Below are 18,905 nucleotides of genomic sequence, written 5' to 3' on the forward strand. Positions count from 1 at the left end.
TTCCCAACATGAGAGAAAAAAACAAATAAATCACAGAATGTCCTGATTTGGAAGGGACCCACAAGGATCACTGAGTCCAGCTCCTGGCTCTGCACAGGACAACCCCAAAAATCCCACCAAAACTGGGAAAAACATCCTTATTTTCACAGAGCACCTTTCTTTAGCAACTTTTTGCATGTCAATTATTCCAGACTGTCATCCTTTCCATCTGCTACTTTACATCCTCTTCAATGGACACAAACTGTTTCACCTACTTTCTACAAAGTCAGTATTCTGCCACAAATTTTAAATTGCACTAATGAAGAAACAACTTTTGTTTTTATCATAGAAAATGAGATAATAGATGGAGAAAAGGAGCCTGAAAATGACCCACATGCATAATAACTCAAATTTCCTGGTAGCAAGGAGCCCCAAGATCAAGAGGATAACAGATTCCTACAAAGGCTTCATTCAGGATGAGCAAGGGAACTTGAATTTTATCTTGCCTTCTAATGAATGAAGCCTATAGTTTACAGAACTATAGAATTAATCTCAGGATGGTTTAGCTTGGAAAGGACCTTAAATCCCACCCAGTGCCACCCCTGCCCTGGCAGGGACACCTCCCACTGTCCCAGGCTGCTCCAGCCCCAATGTCCAGCCTGGCCTGGGACACTGCCAGGGATCCAGGGGCAGCCACAGCTGCTCTGGGCACCCTGTGCCAGGGCTCCCCACCCTCTGACAGAGAATTTCTCCCTAACATCTGGCCTAAATATTTCCTCTTTTGGTTTAACACCATTCCCCCTTTTCCTATCACTACTTGGCCCTGTAAAAACTATTTCAGATATCCATCCTTATATTCCAGGAATGTGGCCCTTCAGTGCTCACTGTCTGATATTGCAGATCATTTTGCTGGTAACTTTGATTTGGCCATTCCACTTTTCCTTCCTATTGCCTTACTCCACTTCCACATGACCTGACATGCAATAAAAGCTTTTATAATTAGCCTGTCAAACCCATCAGGCTGCTCCAAGCTCTGTATGGACAGAGCAGCCTGACTGCAGGGAGAATTGGCAGGAAATCCTATTTCAGAGGGAATTGTTCCTTCCGCAAGAGGAGTGACAGACATATAGGAAAAAAAAAAAAAAAAAAAAAAAAAAGACGTGGAAAAAATGTGAAATATGAAAATCATGTTTGGCAGATCCAGGCTGAGGTCTAGGACGTGGCATTTCCAGCATTTTTGTTGTCTGCATTCTTCAGCAAAGGCACTCTCTGCAGTGCAGGACCAAGAAGCCAAGAAGTGCATTTTGATGGCAATAAAATAACTGTGTATGTGCAAAAAAAACCCTGTTAAAAATGTCAGTGAAGAGGTACAAACCCCCAGAACAGGAACAGCACTTGGCTGCCATAAACAGCAGCAGGCTAGACCCAAATTCCAAACAGACTACACATTTCCCTCCCTGCCTACCCAAAATATAACATGAGTTGGCCTTAACTGAACTGACTTGGTTTTCACACCCAACATGAGTGATTTAAGGAAAAAAAAAAGAGAAAACTCTGAGGAAACACATCCCAACAGATCTCAATCCTTGGTGCATCCACCTACACATCCCTGCACTCAGACACAGAGTCCTCAGCACTGCCACTGGTTTTTCCAAGGGTACAGCTGCCCACAAATTATTTCAGTTCCTCCCCAGTAGTTTCATCTCCAACCTTTGCTCCAATGTCTGTAACAAGATCCTTTACTTTGTTGTCCTGAACATGTTATCACCAACTGAAAAAAAAATAAAATTCCAGGCTGGAATTGTAGCTACAGGGATGATTCAGAGGCTTGGATGTGTGCCTTGGAGATAATTCCATGCTATAACTGAAAAGTTAATTTTGGAGTCAACCGGGATATTTACACTGATTAAATAAGGAATAATTAAATAATGGAGGGATAACATGAAGAAGGGCAGGGAATGGTGTGGAAGGGATGGGGGACACCAGGACCCCACTGCACTTTGCCACTTCCCACACACTCAAAACCTTTCAGAGAATCACAGAGCCCTGAAGGCTGGAAAAGACCTTTGAGACCAAATCCAACCATCACTGTGTTCACCCCAACCCCTGTCCCCAAGTGCCACATCCTCAGTGCCCCTGAGCACCTCCAGGGATGGTGACTCCAGTGATTCACAACCTTTTCCATGCAGAGCTTTCCCCAATCTCCCATCTAAACCTCCCCTGGTTTCCTCCCATCCTGAGCCCTGCCCCTGGGAGAAGAGACCCCAGGCTGTCCCCTCCTGTCAGGGAGTTCATTTTCTGTGACATCTTCGAGCTCTCCCAAATTTCTTGCCCATCTCCCAGTATTTTCCAGCCAGACTCCAAGCTGAGCAGGCTAGAAAAGCCAGTCAGCTTGGGACTTGTCTCTGTCAATTGACACCCACTCTGTAAAAATCAAAACAATCAATATTTACATATCCTTTAAGGGTTTTTCCCAGTCCCAGGGCAGCAGTTTAGACAGCAACAACTTCCCATTCTGAGATGCAAAAAAATAAAAAAAAGTCCAGAACCAGGAGATTCTACACCAAGTTTCATTAAACAAACCAAGGGTACAAATAACCTGGGTTAAAAACTCCACACAAAACCAAACTTCCCTGTGAAAATGATACCGAAATTGTTAACATTTAATTCTGGCTAGAAGATAAAGAGAAAAAAATAAAAGAGAATACACTTAAATCCAAAAGCCAGGAGACTTCAGCACTACATTAACTGCTGAAGATTCCCAGATAAGCTGCAGAAACACAGAGGGAAAGATTTCATGACATTAATACCCTGGGTACTGGGAGCTGCTGCAAGGCTCTTCAGGCTAAGGAAAGCCAAAATACAATTCACACAAGCTTTTAATAATCTTGACAAAACAATTACACATGCTAAGGATACATTAGGGCTGGCACGAGAACAGAGGAGGCAGCGATTGCACCGGCAGGTTCCTAAATAAATGTCACTTAATCTCCACCATCGGCGTGTGCTCAGAGTCTAAAGGCTACTCACAAACAGACAAAAAAAAAGTCTAAAAAACCTCCCAGGCTGTCAAAACAACTGCAGAAGCACAGGGGCAGGTGTCACAAGGCACGGGATCACACAGATCCCAGCCTGTGCAAAACAGCAGCTACCAAAAAATTAAAGTCCAAATCCCAACGTTCAAAACAAAGATAAGCTGGGCTTGTTAAGTGGTTTGGGAAGTGCATTCCAGTCACTGCACAAATATGCAGGAGCACAGCTTCCCTACTGCTCCTTCTGCAAGGGACACACAAAACCACAGCATCTGTGTGCAGTGCCTTTTGAAACCATTTTCTGATTAAAATCTCCATTTCTGGGTCAAACAGACTGAGCTGAGGCAGGTACTGGACAGGTGCCCTCCAACAAACTCTTGCACAAGAGACTCAGGAGCTCAGATTTCTGTCCCAATGGTAAAATATTATCATTAAAATATTACATTTCTCCAGGTTTCATGGAATCAAGCAGTTTTTTAAAGGAGAGAAAAACATCCATTCCAGTCTGCTGCAACACAGCCCCAGAAAATTCACAGGGATTTTGGGGCATCTTGGTCTAGGCATTAAAAAAATGCCAATCAGACCTTTAACCTTCTGAAACAGCAGAAAACACATGAAATGCACAAGAAACCAGGTTTCAGTGCTGATGTAACTGCATACCTGAAAGTTTATAAATAAAATGCTTTACAATCTTATTTTTCATTTTAAAAAAGGAACACACGTACACACTTGCATCTTCTTGCTCATACCCTGTTATTCTGGCCACAAAAAATAACCACTTTCTTTAAAAGGAAGCTGGACGATTTTGGGGTGAGGAGTAGCAGAGGAGAAACCACATTAATTGCATTAGTTTGTGCATACTGGTAGGAATTCCTCCTCAAATTTGGCACTTAGCACTCAGAGCTGCCCTTTAAAGCTTGGCAAGAATTTCACTCCAGCCCACAAGTTTCCTAATTTCGTCTCAGGACACACTGGTTCGTTTGGATGCACGACCTCCAGAAAGGCAGACAACCCTAAATGTGTCACTCTCACCTCAATTCACTTTGCTCCCTGTCAGGTCAGATATAACATAAATCAAAGCCAATATATAATTAAAGCTAAGCTTAAGGTCAGTTCCAAGTTAGGAAAAAACCAAATCTGTATGAAATTAAAAGCAGCTCTAATACATGTGAGGACCGGGTGGCAGCAGCAGTGAGCTTTTTGAGCACAGCTTCTCCCCTGAACCAAAACCTGCTATTTCTCCCTCTACCCCATCCAGGTCCTCTCTCCTCCTTCTCCCTTCCCCTTCAGGTCTGACCTGGCCTCCAGCTTCTCTCATGCACAGATCTCACACCTTTTTATGGCAGGGAGGTTTTGGTAAAGAGGGAATTGCACCTTTCCAGAATGGGGTTTATTCCATTGAGACTTTTCCCCACTGCTGTGCTTCCACCTGCTGCAGTCTCTCAGTCAGTCTGGACTTTCATTCCCTACCCAGACCCCAAATAAACCCCAATCAACACACTCAGAGTACCAATTGTTATACAGGACACTCACAGCCCACTAAAATGGTGAGCTCTGGGCAGAAGGACCAAACACAGAATTCTGGATGCCTTATAAACACAACTGAAAGAATTGCTCCAACCCATCCCAAAGGTTTTCTCTTCACCTTCTGATGTCAATTTTCAGCTCTGCATTTAGGAATCTGTGCTTACAGGTAGTGATCAGTTGACACCTATCAGGCCTCCAATAATCCCAGAGTGGTTTGGGTTGGGAGGGACCTTAAATCCCACCCAGTGCCAGCCCTGCCATGGCAGGGACACCTTCCACTGTCCCAGGCTGCCCCTAGCCCCATCTAGCCTGGCCTTGGGCACTTCCAGGGATCCAGGGGCAGCCACAGCTGCTCTGGGCACCCTGTGCCAGGGCTGAACAGGTCAAAATTTGGCAGCAAAGCCCCAGCTGAGACCCCTCAGTGAGCACTCACCTCTCTGGCAGCGATCGTGCGTCCAGCAGCGCTCGATGAAAATGCCGTTTATCACCGTGGGGGGACAGCTGCTCTTGCCTTTCACAGTGCCTGGGCACACATCTCCACACTCCTCTTTGTCATCCTTGTTGGCCACGATGTAATTGTCTTCTACAGAATCCAGAATCCTGGACCAGTCGATGGTGGACAGGTAGCAGAGCTCGTTGTTCTTCTCGATGCGCACGGCGCCCCGCGTGATGTTCATCAGGTTGTAGAGGCCGATCTCCTTCAGGTGAACCATCTCAAAGATCACCAGGGCGTAGTTGAAGAACAGGTGAGTCCCTCTGATCACAGTGAGGTTGGGGAAGAGGCCCTTCAAGCTCTCCAGGCCGTAGACACGGAACAGCAGCAGGTAGTCTGTGATCATGGTCAGCTTGGGGAAGCTGAGCTCGCGGAAATCCTCGGGCTTGGTTTTGAACATGAGCAGGATCTGCAGGTGGCCCTCGATCACGGTGCAGTTCTCCAGCATGTTCAGCCGGGTCAGGTTGTTGCGGATGTCCATGCTCCTGCAAACTGGGAGGCAAAGCACAGTTGGTTTATTGAACAGAAGGTTCACTGCTGTCCTTTTCTAAACGCTCAGTTTCGTCCGAGCTCTGCTCGGGACACGGGGCCCTCTCAGCAAGGCAGGCTGCAAGAGTTAAGAAATCCAGTGTGGGGAACATTCCCTGGTATATGGTTACAAAACAAAAGTATTTCATCATTTTTTCTGCCATCTTGAGTCCCTGCCTGTTGCCTCTGTCACGACTGCAGTGGTAACACCAGCCCTGGGACATCATCACCTGGCACTCAAAGGGAAGAGATGTCTGCACTGCTCTCTCTAGGTAGCTGCCAGAACACACCTGCCTCATCTCTGTGCAATTAATGCCAGGGATTAGAGGGAGTCACTCTGAATGGTTGCAGGGAGGGGAAGATAGGAAAAGAATAATGGCCAGAGATGGTAGTGCTTGGGAAGAGAGCAGAAAAACCTGGAAATGCACAGGAGCACAGCCCACGCTCCTGCCCAGACTCTGCTGACAGCAGTAATTTACTACATTAGTAATTTTTTGCCCTGAGCATTCTTTTCAGATGAGGTGTTGGGGCTTTTTTGTTATTATTTTCTAAAGGGTGCAAATCTCCCTGTCTTGACTATCCAGGCAGTTTATTTCACAGAACCAGTAACCAAAGAACTGGCAAAGTGAACAAATACACGAAGCACAAATTAGAAGGTAAAGTGAATAATAGGAATCCAGGCCCCACCAAAAGTTTGAATAGGGAAATACTTTTTCAGCTCTAAGCACAGGTAAGAAATCAAGAAGGAAATTTGCAGCCTCATGCCTCTAAGCACAAAACTCCCTATGACAACCCTTTTGAAACCAACTCCATAGAAACATCAAGCAGGCCTTAATGTTCAAACCCAGGTAGATTCTTCCTGAATTTTCCCTTTTTGAAGACTGTATCCACTCAAAGGATTCTCTCTTTTGTCTACAGCTGGGCCAGTGTCTTCCCTCCCCACTGAAGAACAAAAAACACAGGCTCTTTCCCCTTTTTTTTTTCCTCACTATATGTAAAGTTCACCAACCATAAAACCACCACATCACAGCTCCAAGGGATCACCCAGCCTTACAAAACTGATGTGGACACAAATATTTCACCATTAGGATTGTCTGACTCCCCATGGTTTAACACAGACTACTGCTGTAGGGGTTAAAACCAAATTCTATGCAAATATCTTAATGATTATTCAAAAATTTGCTGCACTGACTGCAAGACAAAAAAAAAAAAAAATTGGCAACACTAACATGGGATTTGAAGCAATGCTATTGCCCAATGGGATTTTTTGGCACTATATCCAAGTCATTTCATAAATTGCTTTCTGGAAGAAAAAAGCCAATGCATAGTGCCTCAAGGATTAAGGATGTACTTGGAAAAAGTGGGAAAAGGAACCTGATGACCAGCCAGCAGCAAACTGTACTGCTGCACATCCCAACTTGGGAGAGCAACAGATTCAGCTCCAATGCCCTGGATATTTATTTGCAATAAATAACATTGGTATTTCCAAAGAAGCAAGTGTGTGGTAGGTCAGGACAGCGAAAGGAGAAGTACCAGAAGGACACGTAAGGAAATGAAAGACTGAATTCAACGTACAAGCCACCAGTGCAGCTAAAATTACCAGATAAACTCAAAATCCAACATCTTGGTTCTTATTTATTCTTGGTTGTCATGTCTGTGGGGCACACAGGCAGTGCTGGGGTGGCATCACCCCAGGATAATGCACTGCCTGCTGCAATGGACAGCTGACCTTAAGGAAAAGGAAAGGTCAAAAAATACAGACCAGGAATTACTTCTGAGAGCCAGAGCTGCAGGCTATTGCTGTGGCTGAAGGCCACGAGATGCATGAATACCCTGAGCACAATTGCCTCTGTCTCTCATGGTTTTGGGTAGAATGAGGTGAGTCACCAGGGGCTGCACACCCACACTGCCCCTGCCCAGCTCCCTGCACAGGGCACCTTCAGCAGGGGGGAAGATCTGCAGCCAGGCATGGTCAGGACAAACCCTCTGAGTGCTCTGGCTGCTTTTCAGGCTGTGGAAATCTTCCTTTTCTGCAGGAACAGAGCTGAGGAGCTTGGTCTGGGGGAGCTATCTCAGGTGGGCAGCAGCTGTATCACACAGTGCCCAGCACAAGGAGAGTCCCAGTCCTGTCTGCCAGGGGAACAGATCCACAGCCAGTAAGGATTCAGAGAGGATGATCTGAGCCCACAATGGTTTGGACTGGAAGGGACCTTAAAGCCCACCCAGTGCCACCCCTGCCATGGCAGGGACACCTCCCACTGTCCCAGGCTGCTCCAGCCCCAATGTCCAGCCTGGCCTGGGACACTGCCAGGGATCCAGGGGCAGCCACAGCTGCTCTGGGCACCCTGTGCCAGGGCTCCCCACCCTCCCAGGGAACAATTCCTGCCCAATATCCCATCCAGCCCTGCCCTCTGCCAGTGGCAGCCATTCCCTGTGTGCTGGCTCTCCTGGTCAATGCAGTTCTGGAGCTCACAGCTCTCACCCCTTCCCTTAAACACTCAAAACCAGTTTAATTACTCTGCTCCTGAACCTTTCAAGCTTCTGGAGATCACCACTAACATGAGCCATGCTGCTCCTGGCCCAAACAACCCAAAAGCTGCTCAAAGATCTTCCAACCTCCACAAAAAATGAACCCATCTGAACACCCCCACAGGGTACAAACCTCCCTCCCCCCAGCTCTCCCCATCCTGACACAGATTCCCCACTGGAGGCTGCAGGAAAGGTGACCAAAGGCTAACAACTGCAAATAGTCTGAAAAGATGTGTTAAGGAACAAAGGTTAGCTAAAGGTGGATCTAAAAAGAGATGAGTGAAGCTTTTGAAGAGTTAAAAATATAAATCTACCAGAGCTGGAAGTACAACATCCATAGCTCATCAGCTGCTTTTCCCCACATTCAGAGAAAAATCACACTTAATTATTTTTCAGCTTCTACTTCAATTTAGTTTTTAAGTGATAAATGATATCTAAGCTCCTTCTTTTTAACACCTCAAAGATCAAAGAAAATACTAAGAAATTAAGAAATCTGAAACAAAACGCTTTTTACTAGGAGGTTTCTCCATCTTTTTGTGCCTTTGAATTTTCAGCAGTTTATATCTCCAGTTCATGCAGTAGCTGCTTAAGTCACCCCATAAATTTATTGTTACCAAGACAACAAGAAGCAGTGTTAAGCAAAGTAATAAGTGTTTTTCCACAGCTTCTCTCGATAGTATTTCTTCTGCAGGGACAGGAGAATTAATCAACCATTCAGTAGGAAGGCAAGGCAGGTTTGATCCCAGAAGAAGGAGAGCAAAGTTGAGCCATCAATTATAACACAGACAACCTGGTTTCAAAAAACACATAAATCAGCTTTCAGGGAAATAAAAAAATCACAAATTGATCCTCCAGTAGTAGGCCCAAAGCTGCTCCTGTGCAAACTACTGGCAAAACCTTCACTTCACATAAATTCCTAAATTTCAGCAGAAACAGCAACACAGCTCTGAGCTGCCAGAGGAAGCACTGCTCCATCCCTGCTACCAGGAGACTCACTCAAAAAACTCCTAAATCATCCTAGACATGTTCCATCAACCCCTCCAGAAAGCCAAGATGAAGCCACACTTTTTAAAAAACAAACAAACAAACAAACAAACAAACAAACAAACAAACAAACAAATCCCAAGATGCCAAAGCCTCTTGGACAAACTGGTTTGGTAACAACCTTCAAGAACTGAATGAAGAAACCAGATCTGATTCCAGAGGTTAAGTTTTCAAGATAGAGTCTAACCAGGGGAATAGCTGGAACTTAAACTTTTGTTTATAGTAAATCATGTGGATACCAAACCTTAATGATTCACTGCTTCAGAGCTCTGGCCTTTAACAATCAAGACCAGTGTAATCTGGCACAGAAGGATCACAAACCATTTGAGGTAACTACTAGTTAATTCTGCTTTTTTTGTAGTGTTTGCTGCCTACTGAATAAACAAACTATTGCTGAAAAATTACACTTGCTTGGGCTGGGTCAAATGCATTGCAATTTTACATATGGCTGATTTTAAAAGTGGCTTTAGGAAACTGGGAAAAGGATTTTTGAGTGTTTCTTGGGATAGCTGCTGAGACAGGAAAACATCCTGGTAACAGCTTAGAGGGAAGGACTGTGTGACAGCTTCTAGCCCACTGCAGCAGTTGTTTAATAAACATAAAAAACATCTAATCGTGAAAAATGGACTTTTAAGCTTCAGTTCTGCACCTCAGGTACCTCGAGCTGAGTGAACTGGATATGGACTCAAAATGAGCCCCTATAAACCCCCAGCCCCAGGGAACATCTCAGGTGCCTGTTACCTCCCACCCTCAACACAGAGGGCAAACCCCTCCAAGCCTGGTTTGGGCTGTCCTTGTGCTCCCCTCCTTTGATTCAAACCCCAAACATGACTCATCCTGCCCCGTTTCCATAACCAGAGCTGGGGTGGCAGCACCCCAGGGCTGGGGGCTGACACACCTGAGCACCCCCCTGCTCCAAAGGCAGCAGGAACAGCTTCTACACCTTGCCCATACCAACATCATTCATATCCCTCAAGGCAGCCACCCCAAAAGTGACCTCTACAAAGCTCTGGGGTTTCACACTGCTCAGAGACAACCACTGTGCTGCCTCTCCCCAAAAAAGGGACAGGACACGCTGGGGCCTGGGTTTGGTACAGCCCTGCCCTCCTGCACTCATTTTTCCTACTTTATCCTCCCAGGAGCAAAATTTCATTCTAGACCAAGTCTCTCAACATAAAAAATTAACACGGGTTTGAGGTGAGACAAGGGAACAGTTTCTTAATGAGTTTACAAGCACAAAAATATCTCTATCAGCCAGATATGAGACTAACTAAGAAACAACCTATTTAAAAGTGTGTTACTACAGCAATACACAGTGAAATCTGTCCCACAGGATGACTTGGTAGAGATCTCTCAAGTGCATTCCCAACTCCCACACCAGCAGCAGGTACTGGAGCTCCTGTGCAGCTCCCAAATTTAGGGGAAGAGTTCAGAAGGGGAGAAGAGCACTCTAAACTCCCATGACTGCATTGATCAGTTTTCTATTAACCAGAAAAGGAGCCCAAAGAAAGCTGCTCCATTAGCAGATGCCTAAAACTAGGTGAGGTAAATCCCACCCCAAATACCAGAGCTAATGAACTGACAGGCATGAGTCATGTGCGAGATTTATTTCAAGAAGTTGCATTATGTTTACACAGTGGTAAAAAAAATAAAAATACACAAACCTGTCTTTCTTCCCAAAACAAGATATATGGATCTTCATTTTATGCACAGGTCAGTCCTTAACCCTTTCTTCTACTGCTGTCAGTAATTTCTGAACTCAGCAACTACCTCTAACCACATGTAAGAAAGAAGAGTGCTCTCACATGAAGTATTCCTAAAATATTTAGGAAAATGGGATGGATTGAGGAGAAAAAGCTCATAATCTGGATGTGAACTAAACTATAAATGTGAACTTTACCATGCAGCACGTCTGTCTCCTGAACCACCTCCACCTACCTGCTGCTTGCCCCCAGCTCTTCCCCAAAGCTGCCAAAGGAGAGAGAAATTTATGGGGCACAAGGAAAACCAGGGATGGGGGAACATTGTCCTGGAGAGCAGCGTTACCTGGGGCCTGTCTGTGGGAACACATCCCAAGAAAGCTGCCTCCATCAGACCTGTTGCTCAGGGAACAACTTGTTTGCTTCTGCAGCTCTGCTCCCTGCATTTTCCCCCAGCCAGGCAGTGCTGGCCCTGCGTTATTTCGTTGTTTGTTTTTGTTTTGTTGTTTTTCATCCCCACCGTGGTGCTCCATGGCCTCACCACCCCCAAAAAACACAGCCAAGCCCCCAGAAAATAGAACCAAACATCACAGCAGCTGAAAACCTTTCAAATCAGGGCCCTGATGGTCCAAACTGCCTGCAGAACACTTCATGAAGTATTTACACGTAAAAATGATACGGAAATGTTCCAGCCCACGCTTTGCTTTGCTGCCTTGTGCCCCTGTTCCTCCATCCATGAACTCAAGAGTACATTTTCCTACCACGCTGCAACACAGCAAAGATTAGGGAGTTTAGAACATAAACAGGCTTGAACCCCAAAAAGCAAATATGATTTAAACAAATAACCAAATCACAGGCTGTGCTGTGGCAGTAATAATAGTGTTTTCAAATTAGGAACTGCTGGACTCCAGTTGCACACGTATTTATTTATTATTAGTGCTATATGTCAACTCCCTTTTCCATCTCAGTTGGAGGCAGGCAGGTTTGCCCACAGCAGCTGGGACTGACGCTCCCAAGGTAACACAGTGTCACCAGCCTCTGGTGAGGTTTCAAAGGTAAAAATACGTGTGAGGGAAGAAACTGGGTTATTTTTGAAATATGTGACTTGTCCTATTGCTGGGAAAAGAGGCTGTTTCACAGGAATCCTGTTTTATTTCCTGAATCCCATACATATCCCAATAATGTCCATGGCTGTATTGTCTGTACTTGAACTGATTCTCCTGCTCTTGCTTTTTCAGATGGGAAAGCCAACAGGCAGATTGTCTATGGGAGACATGACCCACAGATCCAGCTAGCTGTCTTTAAATAAATATTTTCCTTTTGTCAAAAAATTTGTAAGAATCACCCTAAATTGAAGAACCTCTCATTAAAAGGATTTCCTGAGCAAGTTTATTTAACGTAACCCATCAAAACAGCTCGTAAGGCTTAACCTCGAGCCAGCCGTGGGTTTAACAAGCTTGTGACCTCCAACACAACTTTATACCCCTGCCTTGTGTTTTACAAGCCCCGGTGTACACACACAGCCTCCCCCCGGAGCTCTCCCGTCTTAATACCTGCGGATTTGGCACGCTACCTAAAAGTGGTTAAAGACAAAACCTCCGCGTCTGGCCACACTAAACCCTCCTGAAACCGGAGCCGGTTCTGAGGCAGCCGAGGAGCAGCGGGGGCACCGGGCTGGGGAGGGGACACGGGGCCGGGGAGGGGACCGGGGAAGGGACTGGGGAAAGGACCCCGGAAAGGAACCGGGGAAAGGGACTTGGGTAGGGAATCAGGGAAAGGGAAATGGGAAAGGAACCGGGGAGAGAATCGGGGAAAGGACCGGGGAGTGGATCGGGGGAGGGGCACAGGGAAGGGGCCGGGGAGGGTCCGAGACAGCGACTGGGGAGGGGACCGAGACCCTGGCAGGGCCCGGGGAAGGGGAACCGGGGAGGGATCGGGGAAGGGCCGCGAGGAGCGCCCCAGAAGGAGCCGGGGAGCGGCACCGCCGAGGGGCCCGTGCCCTTCCCCGCCTGCCCCGGGCGCGGCCCCCGCTGACCCCGGCCCGGCGCCGCCCGGGGGCCCCGCGGGCCGGGACAGCCGCTGCCGTCCCCAGGGCCGTGCCCGCTGCAATCTCGGCCGCCGCCGGGCCGGGGGTGAAGGTGACCCGGAGCGCTCCGGGCCGCGGCCGCGCTGCCCGCGGGCCCCGCGCAGGTACAAAGGGCACGGCGGGGCCGGGCCCGCTCCGCCGCCGCCGCCCCCAACCCTCCCGGCCGGGCCCCCACTCACTCTCGCCGCGGCCGCGGCCGCACCAGGCTCCCAGCACCACGGCCACGGCCAGCGCCGCCGCCGCCGCCGCCGCTCTCGGTCCCATCCCGCGCCGCTGCCGCGGCCGCCGCCGCCCGGCGCGAATCAGAGCCCGCGGGGCGGGCGCGGGGGCCGGGCCCGGCCGAGCATCGCCGGCGGAGCCCCCGCCGAGCCCCTTTATAGCGCCGGGCCCCTCCCTGCCCGCGGAGTCGGCCCCGGCCCGGCGGCCCCTTCCAGCGCAGGCCGGGCTGGCGGCGGCGCCCCGGCCAGTAAACAAGGGGCTGCCCCCGTCAGCTGGGAGCCGAGCGGGGCGGCCGCAAGAGGCGGCGCGGAGCGCGGGCACGGGACGGGACGGGCCGGGGGAGGAGCAGCGGCGGCGGCACCGAGCCGCCCGTCATCATCATCATCCTCATCATCATCCATCCCCTCATCATCCAGCCGCCCGGCCATCCCGCTGTCCGTCCAGCCATTGCTCTGTCCGTCCATCCTTCCATCCGCCCGCCCCCCATCCAGGCCGCCTGTCAGCCCTGCTGCAGCTGCCCGAGGAGCCGCGGTGGCCTCGGTAGCGTTCAGCGAGTAAAACGCAGGAGTTGAGCAGGCTCACCTCGCTGCATGTTCACATGGAAGGAGAGTAGGGTTAGGTTAGAGATTAGGGAAAATATTTTATATATTTAACATAAAATATATTTTTTATATATTTATTTTATATATTTATTTTATATATTTTATATATTTATTTTATATATTTCATATATTTTATATAGTTGTGACTGTCCCTTGATCCCTGGCAGTGTCCAAGGCCAGGCTGGACAGGGCTTGGAGCAGCCTGGGATAGTGGAAGGTGCTAGAATGAGATGGTCCCTAAGGTCCCCTCCCAACCCAAACCATTCTGGGATTCTGTCTTGCTGTCCCCAGTGCTGACAGCCCAGCTTGCTGCCCTGGCTGTGCCCGTGTCCCTCCTCCACCTCTCTGAAAGGATGAATTGCTGCAGAGCTGGACAGAGCTTGGCATGAGGATACCATCTACCACTGCCACTGCTTTCCGTATCACAGAACCCAAAGAGCCATTGCAGATTTCTGGTTGTTTTTCCAGTGGGATTCACCATTTGGTGCCTTTTTTAATCATCTCTGTGCTGCACTCACACTAAGCCATGACAGTACGTTTCCTGGCAACTTCCAGTAATTTTATCTGGCTCTTGCTTTCAGCCATTTCTGTGAGACAAATGAGTTATAAACTGCTGGAATAAAGCCTTTTTAAATTCAAAAATGCTTGGCAAATAGACATTTAACATTTTCAACCCACCATCTTTAGCCTACAACAGATATCTTGCTTCTGCATGACATGAAGGGCCCCTGGGCAGGCAGTGGTGACCAGCAGGTCACTGTGCCTTAGTCCCTCTGTCTGGACACTGAATTGCACTATGAGTTTCCCCTATTTAAAATACTTTGCATTGCTTTTCCAGGTAAAGAATCACTGCAGTTGTCCCAGGAACACGACAGAGTGTGAATGAGAGGAGGGCTGGTCAGTGAAATCAGGCTCTGCTGCTGTGATTCACCCCCGACGTTGTTTGAAGTTTCCCTCAGGACAGGGTAAGGCTGGCAGCCTGATTCGACCAGTGTAAGCAGGATTAGCTGGGATGGTACCTGTGCAACAATAACTACATCTTGCCATTTGCAGACTATTTAAATGCTGAGATGAAAGGCTCTCCCTAAGTGGGGATGCTTTCTCTGTCATCAGCACAGCAGATGTGTGTCTGCACAGCACAGGAGCTGTTGGTTCAGCCCATTGGTGCAGCAGAACCACAGTCATGGGAAAGCATTTCCCCCATTTCTGTCCTTTTTTCCCAAATCCACGCTGCTGCTGACAAGTGCAGAGAGACTCAGAGCTCCACTCATTCCACACTGCTTCAGGAAGTAAGGGCAGTTAAGGAATGGAAATAAACAACAAAAGTATGTGTTCTCTGCTTGCAAATTAACCTGCTTTATGACTGTGGACTTTGCATAAAACAGACAGAGCCAAACATCACCTGGACAGCTCGGGCTGTGTGGAATTTATACTGTGACTGTATCAGCAACCTGCTCTTGCTTACTCACTTATGTTCTCATTGCCTTTCATGTAATAATGATATCAGCTTACACATTGGCACATAAGGATTAAAGGCTACAGATTTATTATCTTTCCTTAAAATACTATTTTTAGTTTCTAATTACTTATTAAGAACATCAGGGTGCAACCTTTCCAGCATCTTTCCCATACATTCACTGTTCCATATTCATCACGCTCCAGTGCACTTGGTTTGCAATCAGATAAACCAACAGGAGCAATGTGGGCGCTTAGAAACTAAGCCAACACCTGCTTACTCTTTTTTTTTTTTTTTCCTAATAGCTGCAATGCAGGCTCTTCTTTAATTCCTGATTCAAGAAGCTACTAAAATCACCAGTTTGATATATTAAATATTGGCAACAGTCACATTTCTTTCTCTCCACTACAGATGTTTTATGGTTCAGTTAAAATAATTTGGGAAAAAGGGATAAGTGTCTGCTATGAACTGTGACAATCACAGACCATGGGGGTTCAGATCTGGATCCTCCTAAGAAAATAAGTACAGAGAGACTTGAAATACAGTGTTATCCATCTGTTTGAGTCTACAAAGACTTATTTGTTTCTGTTTGATGCATTCCTTACTTAAATTATAAAATGGTTTGGGTTGGAAGGGGCCTTAGAGACCATCCCATCCACCCCCTGCCCTGGCAGGGACACCTCCCACTGTCCCAGGCTGCTCCAGCCCCAATGTCCAGCCTGGCCTGGGACACTGCCAGGGATCCAGGGGCAGCCACAGCTGCTCTGGGCACCCTGTGCCAGGGCTCCCCACCCTCCCAGGGAACAATTCCTGCCCAATATCCCATCCAGCCCTGCCCTCTGCCAGTGGCAGCCATTCCCTGGGTCCTGTCCCTCCAGCCCTTGTCCAAAGTCTATTGCTCTGTCCTACAGATGCCTCCACATCAAACCTACCTAAGAGGACCAAGTTCCCAACAGATCCCTCCTCCAGATCAATGCTGCTCAGAATTCCTTGGAAGCTCATCCCTGGAGCAGGAACCAGGTTTGCACAAACAGGTAGGGACAATGACTTTGTAAAGCAGCTTGAATCAGCAGTGACATCCTTGAACTGTGACAAGTGTCTGTGGAGAGAGAACCCAGCTCAGCTCCCAACCACCAACACATGGAGCTTGCTGGAAGCTTCACACCTTGGAAACCAAATACATCCTTTTCTCTATACACTGAACACATGGGTGGGTTTTAGGCTGTGTGTCTTTAGCCATACAAATTAAAAGTTCCTCAATAATTAACCAGCCTGGGACTAGTCAAGGAACACAAACTTTGTGCCCAAAAGGAGCTTTGGAGCAGCTGACTCACCAAGAAGGTTTACTGGTATCAATTCTGTTTTAAGAACTAAATTGCTTGAAAACCAGCTCAGGAGCCAAAGCCACAGAGCAGCCTGGAGGCTGAGCTGAGGTCAGAATTCCCACTTTCTGCTCCACCAGTTCACTATGACCTCTTAACAACAAGAGTTGTGTACAAGAGTGGGTGAAGAGTTATCTCTTACCTTACCCAGAGCTACAGGGTTGCTCTGTTTTTATTGATTTACCAGGCACTCTTTCCTGCTCACACATTTCTCACCAGGCAGTTTGCACGTTTTCAGCCTCCTGCCCTTTGAAGATGCAGCAGAGCTGCTGTTGAAGCCAACAACAGCCAAGTCTCTGCATCACTGGCAGGATGTTGCTGTGAAGGTTTACGGGATTGACTTCTCAGTGACTAAAACTAAAGCTGAGAGTACAGGAGAGCTGACCTTGGAAAATTATCTCATCCTGTTTAGAGTCACATAAAATCCTTTGCCAAATGTCTTAATATAAAATATTTCACGTCATGGATTGACAGAGTTCCTTTCTTACCCTTCCTTCCGTCCACACCAGATCCGATAAGTGACTTTTCTCAGTGAGGAGGCTCAGAGGATGGAGATCCGGTCACTTTATGTGCTAAGGACAGATGTCTCAACTTTTTTGAAACAGGAAACATTGTCAGATCCTTCTGGAGAATTCTATGGTTACATGAGCAAATACAAATTTTGGCCAGGGTAAAAATGGCAGAGGGCATCTCTCTGCTACGTGCAGGTCAAAGACCCTGGAGATGAAGGATGCAAATTCCAGCTCTTCATGGCCAACTACAGCACTGCCTCATTTTAGCTTTTTTTTTTGTCCAGTTTCTGGGTTTGTGAGTTTGATTTTTGGGTGTCACAGAGGCAGATGCAATATTCAACTTATTTTTAATTCCTTGTCAGAATATTTTTGTTCTAATTCAGCATCAAAGTTTTCAACTTGAAAAAAACAAAGTACTGTCAGTGTTCCCAACCTGGGTCTGGCGAGCAGGGCCCAGATGTGAGACAGCCCAGACAGATGTGGCCTTCAGCCCCCTGAATCTCCTCACTCTCCATCCTCCCCTACAGCTTCTGCCTCTCACCTCTGGCAGCCCCGGGTGTGTTTTGCACTGCCGGGCTCCCTGTTCTCCATCAGCCACCACATCACTGCCCCCAGCACGGCCACGCCACCGGCTACACCAGTTCTGACCCACTGCTCACCCCCAGCCCCTCCTTCTCGGGTTATTCCTGACACTAATGCCTGTTTTTGTTGGATCCAGAGTCTAATTTGGAGGGAGCGCTGGCGCTCTGGAAGCACCAGGGGTTCACAAGCCCTGGCTCTGTGCTCCGCGCTGCTCAGGGTTTGCGTTTTGGACGAGCCAGAACTCCCAGTTCCCGTTTGATAACCGGTTTGTTCTGTCGCTGGGAGACACGCCCTCCCTCTGTAAATGTTACAAATCAGGCGTATCTGATCCATTATTCACTAACTGCTGCTGCTTCCCACTTCCAGCTCCTATTAGAGGGAGCGCTCATGCCAGAAATGTCACGGTGGCATCATGTGACAGGTGGTATTGATTTAGCGCCGTTGGGCTTTAATGTCACTCCCGTTCAGTGGGACACACGGCGAGTGCACACGGATTCCCAGCAGTGGGGCAGGTCAGGACAGGAGCTCCCAGCCAGCCCCGTGCCGGGCCCTGGGACTTGGGAATTGCATCGGGAACTGTGCTCAGACCGCGACATTTGAGTATCTGCTCCGAGCTGCTCTAGCACTGTCATTACAGTTTTTATGATTCACACAATGGTTTGGGTTGGAAGGATCTTAAAAGCCCATCCCATCCCAGTCCCTGCCATGGCAGGGACACCTTCCACTGTCCCAGCTGCTCCAAGCCCCATCCAGCCTGGCCTGGAACACTTCCAGCAATGGGGCAGCCACAGCTTCTCTGGGCAGCCTGTGCCAGGGCCTCACCACCCTCACAGGGAACAATTTCTTTCATAAAAGAAACTACATTGCAACTATAAACCACAAGACTCAATTCTGAGTTTTCACAGCAGGTTTACAGCAGATACTGAGAAGGGAGGTGACACTGGGTGTCACACAGGGAACAATCAGGAGCAGAACCCTGCTCTACCCACTCCCTCCTTTTCACTTTTTACAGGATATTCCCTTTTGGCAGAATAGCTGCCAGTTTGGAGAAGCTGCTCACAGCCTCTCAAGTCTGATGCACCAAGTGCAAAGAAAACCCAAGGGAACAAGTGCCCAAAACCTGGGACTGCCCAGCCAGAGGAGCCATTGTATCCAGTGCTCTGCTGCTGCCATTCCTGCACCCTCACCAACAGCCCATGAAGGATCCTTCCAGCACATGCCATCTGTGACAGCA

At 47.9% G+C, this 18,905-nt stretch overlaps 1 protein-coding gene across 2 annotated transcripts in view; it reads right to left on the reverse strand.

Annotated features, from left to right (window-relative positions):
* INSR (insulin receptor) overlaps positions 1–17,229 on the reverse strand; it is a 58,774-nt gene extending 41,545 nt beyond the window's left edge. The window contains exons 1-3 of one of the 2 annotated variants that reach the window (XM_056512957.1): positions 17,066–17,229; positions 16,128–16,294; positions 4,972–5,523 (exon numbers count right to left, since the gene is read on the reverse strand). In XM_056512957.1, coding sequence (XP_056368932.1) covers positions 4,972–5,523; positions 16,128–16,197 — 622 coding nt within the window. In that variant the 5' untranslated portion in view covers positions 16,198–16,294; positions 17,066–17,229. Of the gene's footprint in view, positions 1–4,971; positions 5,524–13,097; positions 13,425–16,127; positions 16,295–17,065 lie in introns of those variants that run through there. The other variant, XM_056512958.1, reaches the window with a different exon arrangement.
* Positions 17,230–18,905: the final 1,676 nt, after the last annotated feature.

Source organism: Oenanthe melanoleuca, chromosome 28 (assembly GCF_029582105.1).
Source record: "Oenanthe melanoleuca isolate GR-GAL-2019-014 chromosome 28, OMel1.0, whole genome shotgun sequence".
Taxonomy (NCBI): Eukaryota; Metazoa; Chordata; class Aves; order Passeriformes; family Muscicapidae; genus Oenanthe; species Oenanthe melanoleuca.